A 14091-nucleotide genomic window follows, 5' to 3' on the forward strand; every position below is an offset into this window, starting at 1 on the left:
AGGACCACAGTGTTTGAGGACCACGGTGTTTGAGGACCACGGTGTTTGAGGACCACAGTGTTTGAGGACCACAGTGTTTGAGGACCACGGTGTTTGAGGACCACAGTGTTTGAGGACCACGGTGTTTGAGGACCACAGTGTTTGAGGACCACGGTGTTTGAGGACCACAGGTGTTTGAGGACCACAGTGTTTGAGGACCACAGTGTTTGAGGACCACGGTGTTTGAGGACCACGGTGTTTTGAGGACCACAGTGTTTGAGGACCACGGTGTTTGAGACCACAGTGTTTGAGGACCACGGTGTTTGAGGACCACGGTGTTGAGGGACCACGGTGTTTGAAGGACCACAGTGTTTGAGGACCACGGTGTTTGAGGACCACGGTGTTTGAGGACCACAGTGTTTGAGGACCACGGTGTTTGAGACCACAGTGTTTGAGGACCACGGTGTTTGAGGACCACGGTGTTTGAGGACCACAGTGTTTGAGGACCACGGTGTTTGAGGACCACAGTGTTTGAGGACCACAGTGTTTGAAGACCACAGTGTTTGAGGACCACGGTGTTTGAGGACCACGGTGTTTGAGGACCACGGTGTTTGAGGACCACAGTGTTTGAGGACCACAGTGTTTGAAGACCACGGTGTTTGAGGACCACGGTGTTTGAGGACCACAGTGTTTGAGGACCACAGTGTTTGAGGACCACAGTGTTTGAAGACCACAGTGTTTGAGGACCACGGTGTTTGAGGACCACGGTGTTTGAGGACCACAGTGTTTAAGGACGACAGTGTTTGAGGACCACGGTGTTTGAGGACCACAGTGTTTGAGGACCACGGTGTTTGAGGACCACAGTGTTTAAGGACGACAGTGTTTGAGGACCACGGTGTTTGAGGACCACAGGTGTTTGAGGACCACGGTGTTTGAGGACCACAGTGTTTAAGGACGACAGTGTTTGAGGACCACAGTGTTTGAGGACCACAGTGTTTGAGGACCACGGTGTTTGAGGACCACAGTGTTTGAGGACCACGGTGTTTGAGGACCACAGTGTTTGAGGACCACAGTGTTTGAGGACCACAGTGTTTGAGGACCACGGTGTTTGAGGACCACGGTGTTTGAGGACCACAGTGTTTGAGGACCACAGTGTTTGAGGAAAACAAAGGAAAAGTATTTCTATGACTACTTTGTCATCCTCAGAATTTAGTGTCACGTATTTCATGAAATGTTAGTGGAAACTGCATATTGAATTTTTCATTATTCTAAATAAGCTATCACTTCTGGAAGTATCATTACTACAGCTACTACTACTAGTACTAATACTGTTACTACTTCTACTACCATTTATATTATTCACAAAAGAGTATCTTAAGTGCCAGCTTGTTCATTCATGGATATTCTATGAACGCAGACACTTATTCTCCTTTTATACTATACAGAATGTTGTGATATAGCTAAGATATTTAGATTTAAGTTTATCATCAAAATTCTTTAAGAAAACATTAACGCCCGGAAAAATAGAGAAAACTTTAAAGGTTTAAGAGTAACTAAAGGAAAAACTAATCGTATATCATTTGGAGTGCATGAAAGAAAACGGATTGCATGTGAGTGAGCGCAAAATGGAAACGGTAAATTGCATAAACTGGTCATCAGTTAGGAAATTAGTTTCAAAAATGTGAGAATCTTATGGAAGATATTCTGGAAATCTATACTTACAGGTAAACTCGTAACACGTACATACAAGAATCACTTCAACGTTGTCTTTCTTAGGTCTTCCGTATATCATAGAAAGGTACCCTTTAACCTTTAGAAAATTCTTGGTCATGACGATATTGTGTGGTTGCGAGGTACAGAGGAGGGTGGATGTGTTAGAGATGAAATGTTTGAGGACAATATGTGGCGTGAGGTGGTTTGATCAAGTAAGTAATGAAAGGGTAAGAGAGATGTGTGGAAATAAAAAGAGTGTTGTTAAGAGAGAAGAAGAGGGGCTGTTGAAATGGTTTCGACACATGGAGAGAATGAGTGGGGAAAGATTGACAAAGAGGATAGATATGTTAGGGGTAGAGGAAAGAAGGAGAAGCGGGAGGCCAAATTGGATGTGTTTTAGATATTTAGCAGCAGATGGAACTCTGGAAGCGGAAGTGAGTCACAGGGTGGGGGAGGGGGCGAAAGTTCTGGGAGCGTTGAAAAACGTGTGGAAGGCGAGACATTATCTCGGAAAGCAAAAATGGGTATGTTTGAAGGAATAGTGGTTCCAACAATGTTATATGGTTGCGAGGCGTGTGCTATTGATAGAGTTGTGCAAGGGAGGGTGGATGTGCTGGAAATGAGATGTTTGAAGACAATATGTGGTGTGAGGTGGTTTGATCGAGTAAGCAATGAAAGGGTAAGAGAGATGTATGGCAATAAAAAGAGTGTGGTTGAGAGAGCAGAAGAGGGTGTATTGAAATGGTTTGGTCTCACGGAGAGAATGAGCGAGGAAAGATTGACAAAGAGGATATATTTGTCAGAGGTGATGGGAATGAGAAGTGGGAGACCAAATTGGAGGTGGAAAGATGGAGTGAAAAGATTTTGAGCGATCGGGGCCTGAACATGCAGGAGGGTGAAAGGCGTGCAAGGAATAGAGTGAATTGGAACGATGTGGTATACCGGGGTCGACGTGCCGTCATTGGATTGAACCAGGGCATGTGAAGCGTCTGGGGTAAACCATGGAAAGTTCTGTGTATGTATATATATATATATGTATACGTTGAAATGCAATGAGTAAAAGATTAAAGGAACTCAGCAGTTGTTTACTTCACAAACACAACTGTCGACAATAATTTCTTACTTGAGTTTTGATATACTTTAGGTGGTCAATGAGAGGGAACAGATGGCAGCCAATCATAGACGTTGAAAATCTATCTCTAATATATTTGAAATATATATACTCACACAAATAGATCTCGTCATGTCTCCTGCATAACATGCGGTACATTGTATGAAGAGAAGACACTGATACATCAATGGTTCATTTCTTAGAAAATATTTATTATCATCATAATGTAATTAGAATCTAATGGTTAGGGTTATCGTAACAGAATGATTAAGAAAAACTATCATTTATGAAACTAAGTATTATTTTACAAAGGTAAGTATACCCAATATACTAATATGATTAACATCATTATCAAATCAAATTTCATTTCAGTGGAAACTTGTCCTTAATTACCTATATTGGGGGAAGGAAGGGAGAAATGAAGAACATCCTTATAACATAAGAACTGTTGGTTGAAGTAAACAATGACTGTACTCTTCTAGGATCAAAGTCATGCGAACACAGATGACTTCCAGTTCACTGACACTATGGATTTTGTAGCATAGTTTCAGTAAGTCATCGTAAGTCATCGTAACCAGCCTGGAGAAGATAAACTAAGGGGAGGACCAGCTTGGAGAAGACAAACTATGAGGTGAGAACTTAGAGAAGGCCCTCTTGGAGAAGACAGACTATGGGGGGAAAGAACTGGAAGGGACCTGTCTGAAGAGGCCAAACTATTGGATGAGAACTGGAGGGGACCATCTTGGAGAAGACAAACTATGAGGAGAGAACTCAGAGAAGGCCAGCTTGGAGAAGACAGACTATGGGGGGAAAGAACTGGAAGGGACCTGTCTGAAGAGGCCAAACTGTGGGATGAGAACTGGAGGGGACCAGCCTGAAGGAGTCATCAGCGAACTATGGAATGAGGTCTAAGGCTGTGACGAAGTAGACGATGAGGAATACACTCAGGAGGATTGGGATGACCACTTGGCAGGCCACGTTGAGCTTGGCAGAGCAGCTGCGTCGGCAACACTTGGCGGAGGAACCTTCGCCAGAGGATTGGGATTCAGATAGGGACGTTGGAGCGATGGCCGGGGACACCTGGAATTTGAAGTTCATGTAGAAGGCTGTATCCTCTCGTTCCTCAGGTACCGATGGTTGGGCATTCTCCTAGAAGGAGATGAAAACTGGTGTCAGGTCAAATGTCCTCTGTCTTTCTCTCCTCCTGTGTTAAGCATTATTTCCTTCGCATTCGATTTTTCTCAATTCTCTCTCTCTCTCTCTCTCTCTCTCTCTCTCTCTCTCTCTCTCTCTCTCTCTCTCTCTCTCTCTCTCTCTCTCTCTCTCTCTCTCTCACTAACCTCCAGGGTATTGATGGTGACGAGACAAAGCATAATGACAAAAAGGGAGACGATGCAGAAGACGAACCAGATGTCCACCAGCTTGAGGTAGGCCGTCTGCGGGATAGACTGGCTCGTCTGGGGTCGCGGAAACAAGAGGGGAAGGAAACTTAGTCCCTCGAAACGACAGTTTAAATGAGGCTGTTTACAACAGAGGTGTAATCATACGAGTAGATAAATGAAGCATGTAAGTGCCACAGAGTTTGGGTGACTTTTTCTGATCGGCAGTTTATGTGGGCGACAGTTTTATGTCTGAATAACAGAATACACCAGCAGTTAATTCCTTGATTAGAATGGCAATCTATCTAAACTGGTGTTTATATCGGAAACACAAAACAGTGGCATAAACAAATGGTACTACACACTAACAACTATACCGCCGCTCACATAGATTTATAGATATATATATATATATATATATATATATATATATATATATATATATATATATATATATATATATATATATATATATATATATATATATATATATATATATATATATATATATATATATTTATATTTGTTTTTTCCCCACCTGTGTGAAGAAGGCTGCTTCCACCAAGAGCGCTGTCAGGGACACCATGATCCTGTCGCTGAAGTCGTCAATGGGGAAGTAGAAGGTGAGGTACCCGATGACCAGCAGGAGGAAGGTGGGTACGTATGTGGAGGATATGAAGTACATCGAGAGGTTAGAGAAGGTCAGGCGCAGGGTCACGGCGCTGTACTCGTTCTGTGGAGGCGAGGGAGGTGGTCACTGAAAGGGTCACCTCTGTATAGCCACGAAAGCCGTATGTCTTTTTTTTTTTTTTAAGAGAGAGAGACGTAATAAAGGTCAAACGCTGCTGATGGTTATGACCTGTGCTAGTCAGGGGAGAAGCAGGAGATGATAAGAGACATATGGTTTCAGGACGAAAACTTCAGTGAAGACGAGAGGTGGAGACAAAGCCGCTTCGAGTGGGTTAAAGACCATGAACATGGATGGACCTGCCTGGCACACCGAAGACGATGCGTAACTAGAAACAGTCAACTCTCAGTTCAAACATACGACGAAATGTTTTCTGCAGTCTTTCAAAGTGAGTCAGAATCTAAAGTTAACATTGAAAAGAATATGCGATCACACACACACACACACATACACACACACACACACACACACACACACACACACACACACATATATATATATATATATATATATATATATATATATATATATATATATATATATATATATACACACACTCACAAATGAAATGACAACCCCCTCCCCCTGCATGCACGCGAGGTAGCGCTAGCAAAAGAAACAAAGACCACATTCGTTCACACTCAGTCTCTAGCTGTCATGTATAATGCACTGAAACCAGCTCCCTTTCCACATCCAGGCCCCACAAAACTTTCCATGGTTTACCCCACAGACGCTTTACATGCCCTGGTTCAATCCATTGACAGCACGTCGACCCTGGTATAACACATCGTTCCAATTCACTCTATTCCTTGCACGCCTTTCACCCTCCTGCATGTTCAGGCCCCGATCACTCAAAATCTTTTTCACTCCATCCTTCCACCTCCAATTTGGTCTCCCACTTCTCCTCGTTCCCTCCACCTCTGACAAATATATCCTCTTTGTCAAACTTTCCGCGCTCATTCTCTCCATGTGACCAAACCGTTTCAAAACACCCTCTTCTGCTCTCTCAACTACACTCTTTTTATTTCCACACGTCTCTCTTACCCTTTCATTACTTACTCGATCAAACCACCTCACACCACATATTGTCCTCAAACATCTCATTTCGAACACATCCACTCTCCTCCGCACAACCCTATCCATAGCCCATGCCTCGCAACCATATCACATCGTTGGAACCACTATTCCTTCAAACATACCCATTTTTGCTTTCCGAGATAATGTTCTCGCCTTCCACACATTTTTCTTTTTTTCTAAGGCAACCACAATATCCACTTGGCTCAGTAAGGTAAATAATACCCTCCAACAGCAAGGATTCGAACCTTGTACAATATGCGTGGTCACTTGGTACGCTGACTACTCAGTTATGCTGGCCATTATGAGCAGCATAATGCAACCTCTCTCCCACTGAAATGCTACACATCCAGCCAGGTCTAGTCTCAAGTTATCCCGCCTCTAATATCTTTCTTTCTCTCTATTATCTCTTTTTTCTGGATCTCTTGTTTATGTCCACTTCTGACATCCACTATGACTATCCTCTATCCCCTCCCATACCATTGATAACTTAGTCTATCGTCCTTACTATTTCCTGTATTTACTAATGATTCTCTCTTCTACACCCATAATCGTCGATGTCTGGCATCTGTTTGTCTTATGTCGATACTGACAAGTTTGTGTTTGTGGATTGCCTTACAATACTTTTCCATCATTTAGATCCTTCTCCCGCCTTACTCTCTAATATTCCTAGCTATCCTACTGTTCTTGTCTGGGACGTCACTCAACTTTACGCGGACGGGATTAATTTCACGTGTTTATCTCGTTCCAAAATGTCTTGGTGAATTACCAGTGTGTTCTCACTGCCAAAACAATTCCTCTTGCATGAGTTGACCCGTATCTTTTCTATTCAACTTATCACACTCTTTTATGAACGACTTGTTATACGGAACCGATCGACTCATTAATTTAAACTCATGTCTTCTCTTCGTGCACTTTACCTCATTCATTCGGGCTCTTCTCTTCCTACTTATGATTATCATCGTAGAACTGACATTTCTCACACATTTTGGTACCCACCTCATTCTTCAAGGACGGCGAAAACGCATCCTGTATGTGTACAACGGGAACTAGTGTGAAGATCTGAAGTACATTTTAGTGTGAGTGCGTCTGGCACACCGCCTAGTGTGAATACTTACTGGGAACACTGTGTGTAAATGTCAACTGAATGTCTTCTAAGTGTCTTTTCCCATTAGCTCCATGGTAAATCTAGGCCCTTAATCATCACATTTGAAATGAATTCAGTTCCCTTATATATTGACTTCCACTCCAAGCACCCCTCATCTACCCGCTTTCTGAGAACCCATACTAATCACAGTGTGAAACTAGCTCCCTTACATACTAACCTCCATCTCAGAACACACTCGTTTCCCCAACATTCCTGAGTCTCACTGGCCAACCTCTCTACCTACCTGAGAGTGGACGAAGATTTCTTCATTGTCTAGGTAATACTGTAGCATGTATCGCTCACCAAGAAATGTGACGCCTGGTTCTATGACTTCTAGCATTACCACATTTTCTGGGATGTCGTGAAGAGCGATGGTCTGCAGTAGGGATAAATGTAGAGCATGTAGCGCTCACCGCAAGAGAATCTAGAGTTAAGACTAGCTATAGTAGTGATATACGTAGCGTCTAGTACAACGTGTAAGACTGAATGAGTTTGTAATGCGAATGCTAGCTACCACTTTTATGTGAGGGAGAAATTAAAGGCAGCACTTGGGCCAAGGAGGGGATCTTGACAGTCGTTGTAGAGGTTATATGTATGTGTTCATGTGTGCATAAGTCGTACATTAACCTATTTCATTAGAAATAATTCATTATATATCTAAAGTACCGCGAGAATCATCTAAATGATAGATATTTTCAAGAAACAAAAGAAATTCTTTGTCTCATCTGCTCCAGACAACAATCCACCTATAGGTACATTCATGACCCCATGACCACATACTCACCAGGTTGCACTCCTGGACGTCGAAGGGGAAGGCGTACAGCTCAAACTGACAACCCGTCTCGATCGTCAGCTGTTGTATGAGAGATACATTGTTGGAGTCGCCTCTGTAGTACGTGTCTGGGGTAGAGGATGATCAGAAATCAATAATCACATGATACGATATTGATACTATCTCTTGTGATAAGCGCTCATTATTCGTTTTCTTTCTGTTATTAATGACGCAGTTGTTCTCTGGTAGGAGGAGTTCTGTAGAGAGAGAGAGAGAGAGAGAGAGAGAGAGAGAGAGAGAGAGAGAGAGAGAGAGAGAGAGAGAGAGAGAGAGAGAGAGAGAGAGAGAGAGAGAGAGAGAGAGAGAGAGAGAGAGAGAGAGAGAGAGAGAGAGAGAGAATTTTCTTAACTATCAGTTCTCAGTATTGAATTAAATTTTTTTTTTTGGAACCTTAGACCTATCGGAGACTGACCTTGTAACACCTCCTGCTTGTCTTCGGTGTAGGAACTGTCTTCGAGCTCAGCGAAGAGTGATCTCCTCCGCTCCTTGACGTCGCAAGAGGTCTCGTCGCTGCCCAGGTACTCCACCGAAGGTTCCCAGATCTTGGTGCTGATCTTATTCTTCCATCTGCTGCTCTGAAGATTCAAAAACGTCAGACGTGGGTCTTGCCAGACGAAGTGGACTATGACCTCACTCGTAAAGATGAAGTTGGTGATGTCAAACTTCTTGATAGAGAGGAGGTCGATGTTGAAGAACACAATGCGAGGGTTAGAGATATCTTTCCTCGGCGGGGATATCTCAGGCTTGTAACTCTCCGGAATTTTTATTCTGTTGCAGTCCTCTTCGTCTGAACCGTCTGGACAGTCGACCTCCATGTCACATCGGTAGCGCTTGTTGAATAAGCAGGAAGAGTCCCGGCACGTCATCTCGTTTTCAGCGCATTTGGTTAACATGAGTTTTATCTTCGTCTTCCCACACATGTGGTTTTCCGTTTGCCACTCATTCACACCAAAGGGAAAATGTTGTGGCGATGTACGGTAAAGTTTGATCCCAGCACTCTCTTCAGTGTGACTTTTGAGCCTCCAGTAGCCATACCTATGTGTCTCATCGATGTCTTCCATAAACAGTCTGATCTCTGAGGATAACAAACCTCTTAAGACAATTGACAAATTCTCTTCAAGAATCACGTAATTCCTGTCGAATGGAGCTGCTTCACAGAGTCCCGTCAGTCGCCAAACAACCCTGCTGTCATGGGAGTAGTTGCAAGCCATACACCGAAAGTCATTACATTCTGTACGTTGCCATTTTCCGAGGTCTTTCTCCTCTCCACTGATGATGATGGATGCACACATCTGAGACGGAGGAACCGTCGGATCCATGAAATTCAGGTAAGACAAAGATGTTTCCTGTTGTGTACTCATCCACGCATCCTCCCAGGAGCTACTACGAACGCCCATCCACAGAGCGCCCATGGAATAGTCTTCCGCACATTTTTGAGAGTATGGAATCATTTGCTCAAGTAATTCCAGATTCTCCTTTTCGTTCTGAGGCTCTGGAAGATTGCCACCTGAAACAAGGCATAAGCGTTCTGCCTCCCCGAAAGTGATAGCCTCGGGGAATATGAGATGGTATGGCTTTGAAAACAAGCAGATATCCTTAGCTTCTACAATGTCAGCTTGAGTGTCACTGAAGATGAAATTGTCCGTGATGTTCCTGAAATCTACGCGGGGGTCTCCAAGATAATCAGTGTCCTGGCAATTTATAAGATCTCTCATGTCGTTTAGAGAAATCTCTGAGTCGTAGAGTCTCATGTCCACCAGAGACCCTCGAAGACTCGAGGCTAAGTTGAAGCCTCCTCCCATAGTGCTTTGCTTCTGGCCAATGACGAGCTGGCCGTCGCCGCGAACCGTGGTATATAGTCCATCGATGGTGCCATTATCTACGTGGTCGTCCCACATGATCGACCACTCGCCAGTGTAGAGTCTCAGCGACACACAGGCTGAGTGCCATATCTGCAGGTCTGGTAAGCTGAGGCTGCTGGTCAGTGCTACCTGACGATCGCAGCAACTGACCTCAAGATGTTGGAGTTCGTAGTTGAAGCCTGTAACGGTGTACAAAACTGTTTCTACATGTTACTCATGGAATTTAATAGCATTACCATCGACACATTTCCCAAATAATGTTGAAGAATCAAGATATACCAAACTGGACCACTCGTTTGATGTCCTCCTCATCTCCTTACATGACTACGGAAATAGAAATAGAAATTGTTCTTTACCACAAACACCAGCTCTTTTTCACTTCGCAGTTCTGGTCAGAAGTGGCCGAGTAAAAGGCTGAGCCATCTGTTGTGGAGGCGTAGCTCAAGTGTAACTTAAACACAATGCAGTTACTCTTGTGTTTTTTCAATCCACAGCTTTTTTTTTTCCTTCGCATCTAATTCTTCTTGTTCACGTTTACGTTATCATAATTCTAATTCGATTGTTTATATTCTTCGATTTTAACCAATGATCAGATCAAATCCTTTATCGTTGAGTCTTTAACATAAAGAGTTACGGCTTCTCATTCTTTATAGATAGTCAATATTCACATGTAAGATATATGGTATAACTTATATCATCTATGTCATTCGTAATTGACGTATTCATGTGTAATCAACATTCTTTACGACAAAGTAGCCAACAATAATAACGCTTAGTAGCAACAAGTTTTGAAAGTCCAGAATAAACGAGACCCATTAGAGTCTTGCTTCACAACCTCTTATTTTGCCGACAACGAGTTTTCCCTGGTCCTTTAGTTAGGGAGTTGATATGGTTGTTTGGGTACCCTTGAGTCTAGCGGGCAAGAGCAGCCTCATAACCAGGGTTATGTGTGCATGATACCCACTTCTTCGTTAACATGTGCGTATTGCAACACCCGATCGCGTCTCCACTCAACGTAACAACTTGTTTGAATTGGTCGTTGCTTAACTACAGGGATGGCAGAAATATTATGAACTATCTCCATTAATTGCTGAGTTCTTATTTACTACGATTATACTCTGAGTGTTTGGTAAAGTACACGAAATGTTCGTTTAAAGAAAATGGGAATGAGATGTTTTAAATGAAGCTGCAATTATCTTTAATGGGGTTTAACCCCTTGAAAAATAATTGAGGACTGGAATTAATCAACTTAAAGAGTAATTGAGTACTGGGACCACTTTCCTTGAAGACTGATTGACAAGTTCTTCTGTTTAGTTTTGGTTCATACATCATTGTTTTTCTGGAGAGTATTCAAGACTAATCTATATGTGTCACGCACACGTTCGAGTTTGTATTGACAGACCAGGTAACTAAGACAACACAACATTAATGCTAACCTAGATTAATTAGTCCAGTATCAGACACGAACATTTCAATGTCTCACAGAGGTTTCTAAAGCCTCCGAGTACAGGGGTAGACACTTGTTAGAACTACAAGTTCAAATTGTTCATGTAATCCCTCACATTACCGTAGCCAGCCAGCTGAGTGGTGAATGAGGCCAACTGTCTCAATATGGCTAACTGATCTGGACGGACGTTATTCTGGCCTGTTGAAATGAAACGGATATGAGTCGAATGGAAAAATTAAATCGTAAATCATCGTTTAAAAGGAAGCGTCCCCTTTTGTTTACCACACACACAGACACACACACACACGCACACACACACACACACACACACACACACACACACACACACACACACACACACACACACCACCCTTTTTCTGCACCCTAAGCACAGCTGAGCACCTACCTACATACAGCTCGTTGGGGTTATCATCCACAGCGTAGGAAAAGAAAGGGTTGTGTTGACGGAACTGGGCGAAGGACATCCGGAAGCAGAGGGTGAAGGCGTCCAGATCTGGCAGCGTCTGCTTGAACAGTATGTACGTAGACCTGGTGGGTACCCCGTCGCTCTGTAGGACAACACCTTCCATGGTTGAGCCTGTGAGAGTAGGATGAGGTGAGAGGAGCACGGTGGGAGAGAGGGAGAGAGAGAGAGAGAGAGAGCTGCATGGGTCCTGCACACCAAAGCTCGGACCTATGGCACGCGTCTAGCTTTTGTTTCCCATAGATTGTGTGTGGCGACTAACCACACGAGACTTTGCCGTTACGACACCTCCTCCTCCTCCGCCCGGAGCTGTGACATTCTCTTCCTTCTTCCTCATTCCCTCTTCCTATTACCATTCTATTTCTAAGAGTCTGGTCGATTTACAATACTCCATATTCCTTTTATACGAAATGGCCATGGCTGGAGTATTACCCTTATCCTGTGTGTGTGTGTGTGTGTGTGTGTGTGTGTGTGTGTGTGCTACTCCGGACCCCTCGTTCGACCCTCCCATCCCATACACCCCCAAAAAAATAGGTCAAATCAAGGAAAAAAGTTAAGTGTGTAATTGCTCCCATAAGGGCTTATTTGAGACCTATTTTTTCCCGTCGTGTAATACATACAAACGTTCACTGTACATGTAACATTTAATATTGAATGACCTCCTGGCTCTCTCGTGTGAAAAAACTCCATGACATGAGCGACAGCTTCGTAGCGTTATATGTGTGGGAGATGACGTAGAACCCAATGTATCTAAAATAGATATGTCTGTACCCTTCAACACAACGTCAACACAGATGGGCTGAGGTACAAAAATGTCTCTTGCTAAGCTGATCACTAGCTTCGACGAATGACATGTTTATATATGAACACCTTTCAGAGTACCTGGCAAAGCCATCATCACCTTCCATGGTTGAGCCTGTGAAAGTAGGATGAGGTGAGAGGAGCAAGGTGGGGGAGAGAGAGAGAGAGAGAGAGAGAGAGAGAGAGAGAGAGAGAGAGAGAGAGAGAGAGAGAGAGAGAGAGAGAGAGAGAGAGAGAGAGAGAGAGAGAGAGAGAGAGAGAGAGAGAGAGAGAGAGAGAGAGAGAGAGAGAGAGAGAGAGAGAGAGAGAGAGAGAGAGTAAAATAAGACGATTTACATCCTTCTCAAACATGAAATAGGTTGCAGGGTTTACCCTAGCGGTGCCCTGGGGAACGACGAAGTCATCTACGAACGCTATGGGCTTTGTGTGTGTGTGTGTGTGTGTGTGTGTGTGTGTGTTAACCTTCACCAGGCCTTAGCCTGACATGGGCTTTTTTCAATGACATCTCGTTCTCAGGGTGTCACTACTGGAACAGATCTCGAGGTACCGTTACAAAACACAGGCCAGCTCTTGTGTGAATGTGAATGGCGGGTTCTTTTAGATGGATAGGTTGTGCAAATCAAAGAAGTACTTCTAGGAACTCAGAGGCACCTGGTCTGATTAAAGAGGATCAAGAGATATAAATGTTACGTTAATGTTACCACAGTTACCGTAAGTTTCGTCCCTTCGCCTCGGATATGATGATGTACCCTAGAGAATCAACATTAACACACTGTATCGACGTTGAACTGATCCAACGAACCCAGTCATACTCAGGACCAATTATGGATGAGAAGTGAACCCGATTTCGAGCACTGAGCATAATGAAATATCATGATTCATTTTCCCTGTAGTGAGGAGAAAAGAGAGAGTCTATTTTGATGAGAAAGCACTTAAACTGGGATTAGATGTTAACTGTTACTAGGAAGGGCAGTGGCTCTTTATATACTTCATCTGGTGGCAAGGTAACTGCCCAGCACCTTGACGAGGGATATCAAAGCACTGCTGACGGAGGAGACTCTATCGGAGGAGTAGTGACTCTCAAGTTCTGACTCGTAATCTCAGTCCTGCTGACGGAGGTGAAGTTTTTACGAAGTGAAATAGATATGGCAAGCCTCGACAGAGGATCCCAAGAATCCTGACGAAGGATGAACCCCAGAAGGGGTTATTTACTGTGGAACCTGAGGGAGGAACCTGGTAATTCTGGGGGAGGAGGGTGAGGAGGAGGAGGAGGAGGAGGAGGAGGAGAGGAGGAGGAGGAGGAGAAAGAGGAGGAGGAGGAGGAGGAGAAGGAGGAGCTTGTGGACAAGATTCCCAAGTTTGACAGAGAACTCTTGAAATGCTTGCGAAGGAAAAGTCTTAGAACAAGTTACTTACCTTGAACCTTGACAGGGACCCCAAATAGTACACTTGTTGCCACTAGAAACTGAAGGATGGCTATAGGAAACACCGTCTCCCTCACCCAGCTCCAGGTCCCCATCTCTCTGAGCAAGACGCCCATATGGTTGTCACACGAGCCTTCACCTGTGGACTCC

General features: G+C 43.8%; 1 protein-coding gene across 1 annotated transcript; it reads right to left on the reverse strand.

Moving 5' to 3' along the window:
- Window positions 1-2904: 2904 nt before the first annotated feature.
- Window positions 2905-14091, reverse strand: LOC139756966 (uncharacterized). Its single transcript, XM_071676909.1, has 8 exons — window positions 13934-14091; window positions 11639-11830; window positions 8336-9964; window positions 7876-7991; window positions 7336-7467; window positions 4721-4915; window positions 4144-4260; window positions 2905-3952 (listed from the first exon to the last, which is right to left on the reverse strand). The coding sequence occupies exons 1-8, from the start codon at window positions 14055-14057 to the stop codon at window positions 3698-3700; spliced, it is 2760 nt and encodes a 919-aa protein (XP_071533010.1). The 5' UTR covers window positions 14058-14091; the 3' UTR covers window positions 2905-3697.

Source organism: Panulirus ornatus, chromosome 24 (assembly GCF_036320965.1).
Source record: "Panulirus ornatus isolate Po-2019 chromosome 24, ASM3632096v1, whole genome shotgun sequence".
NCBI lineage: Eukaryota > Metazoa > Arthropoda > Malacostraca > Decapoda > Palinuridae > Panulirus > Panulirus ornatus.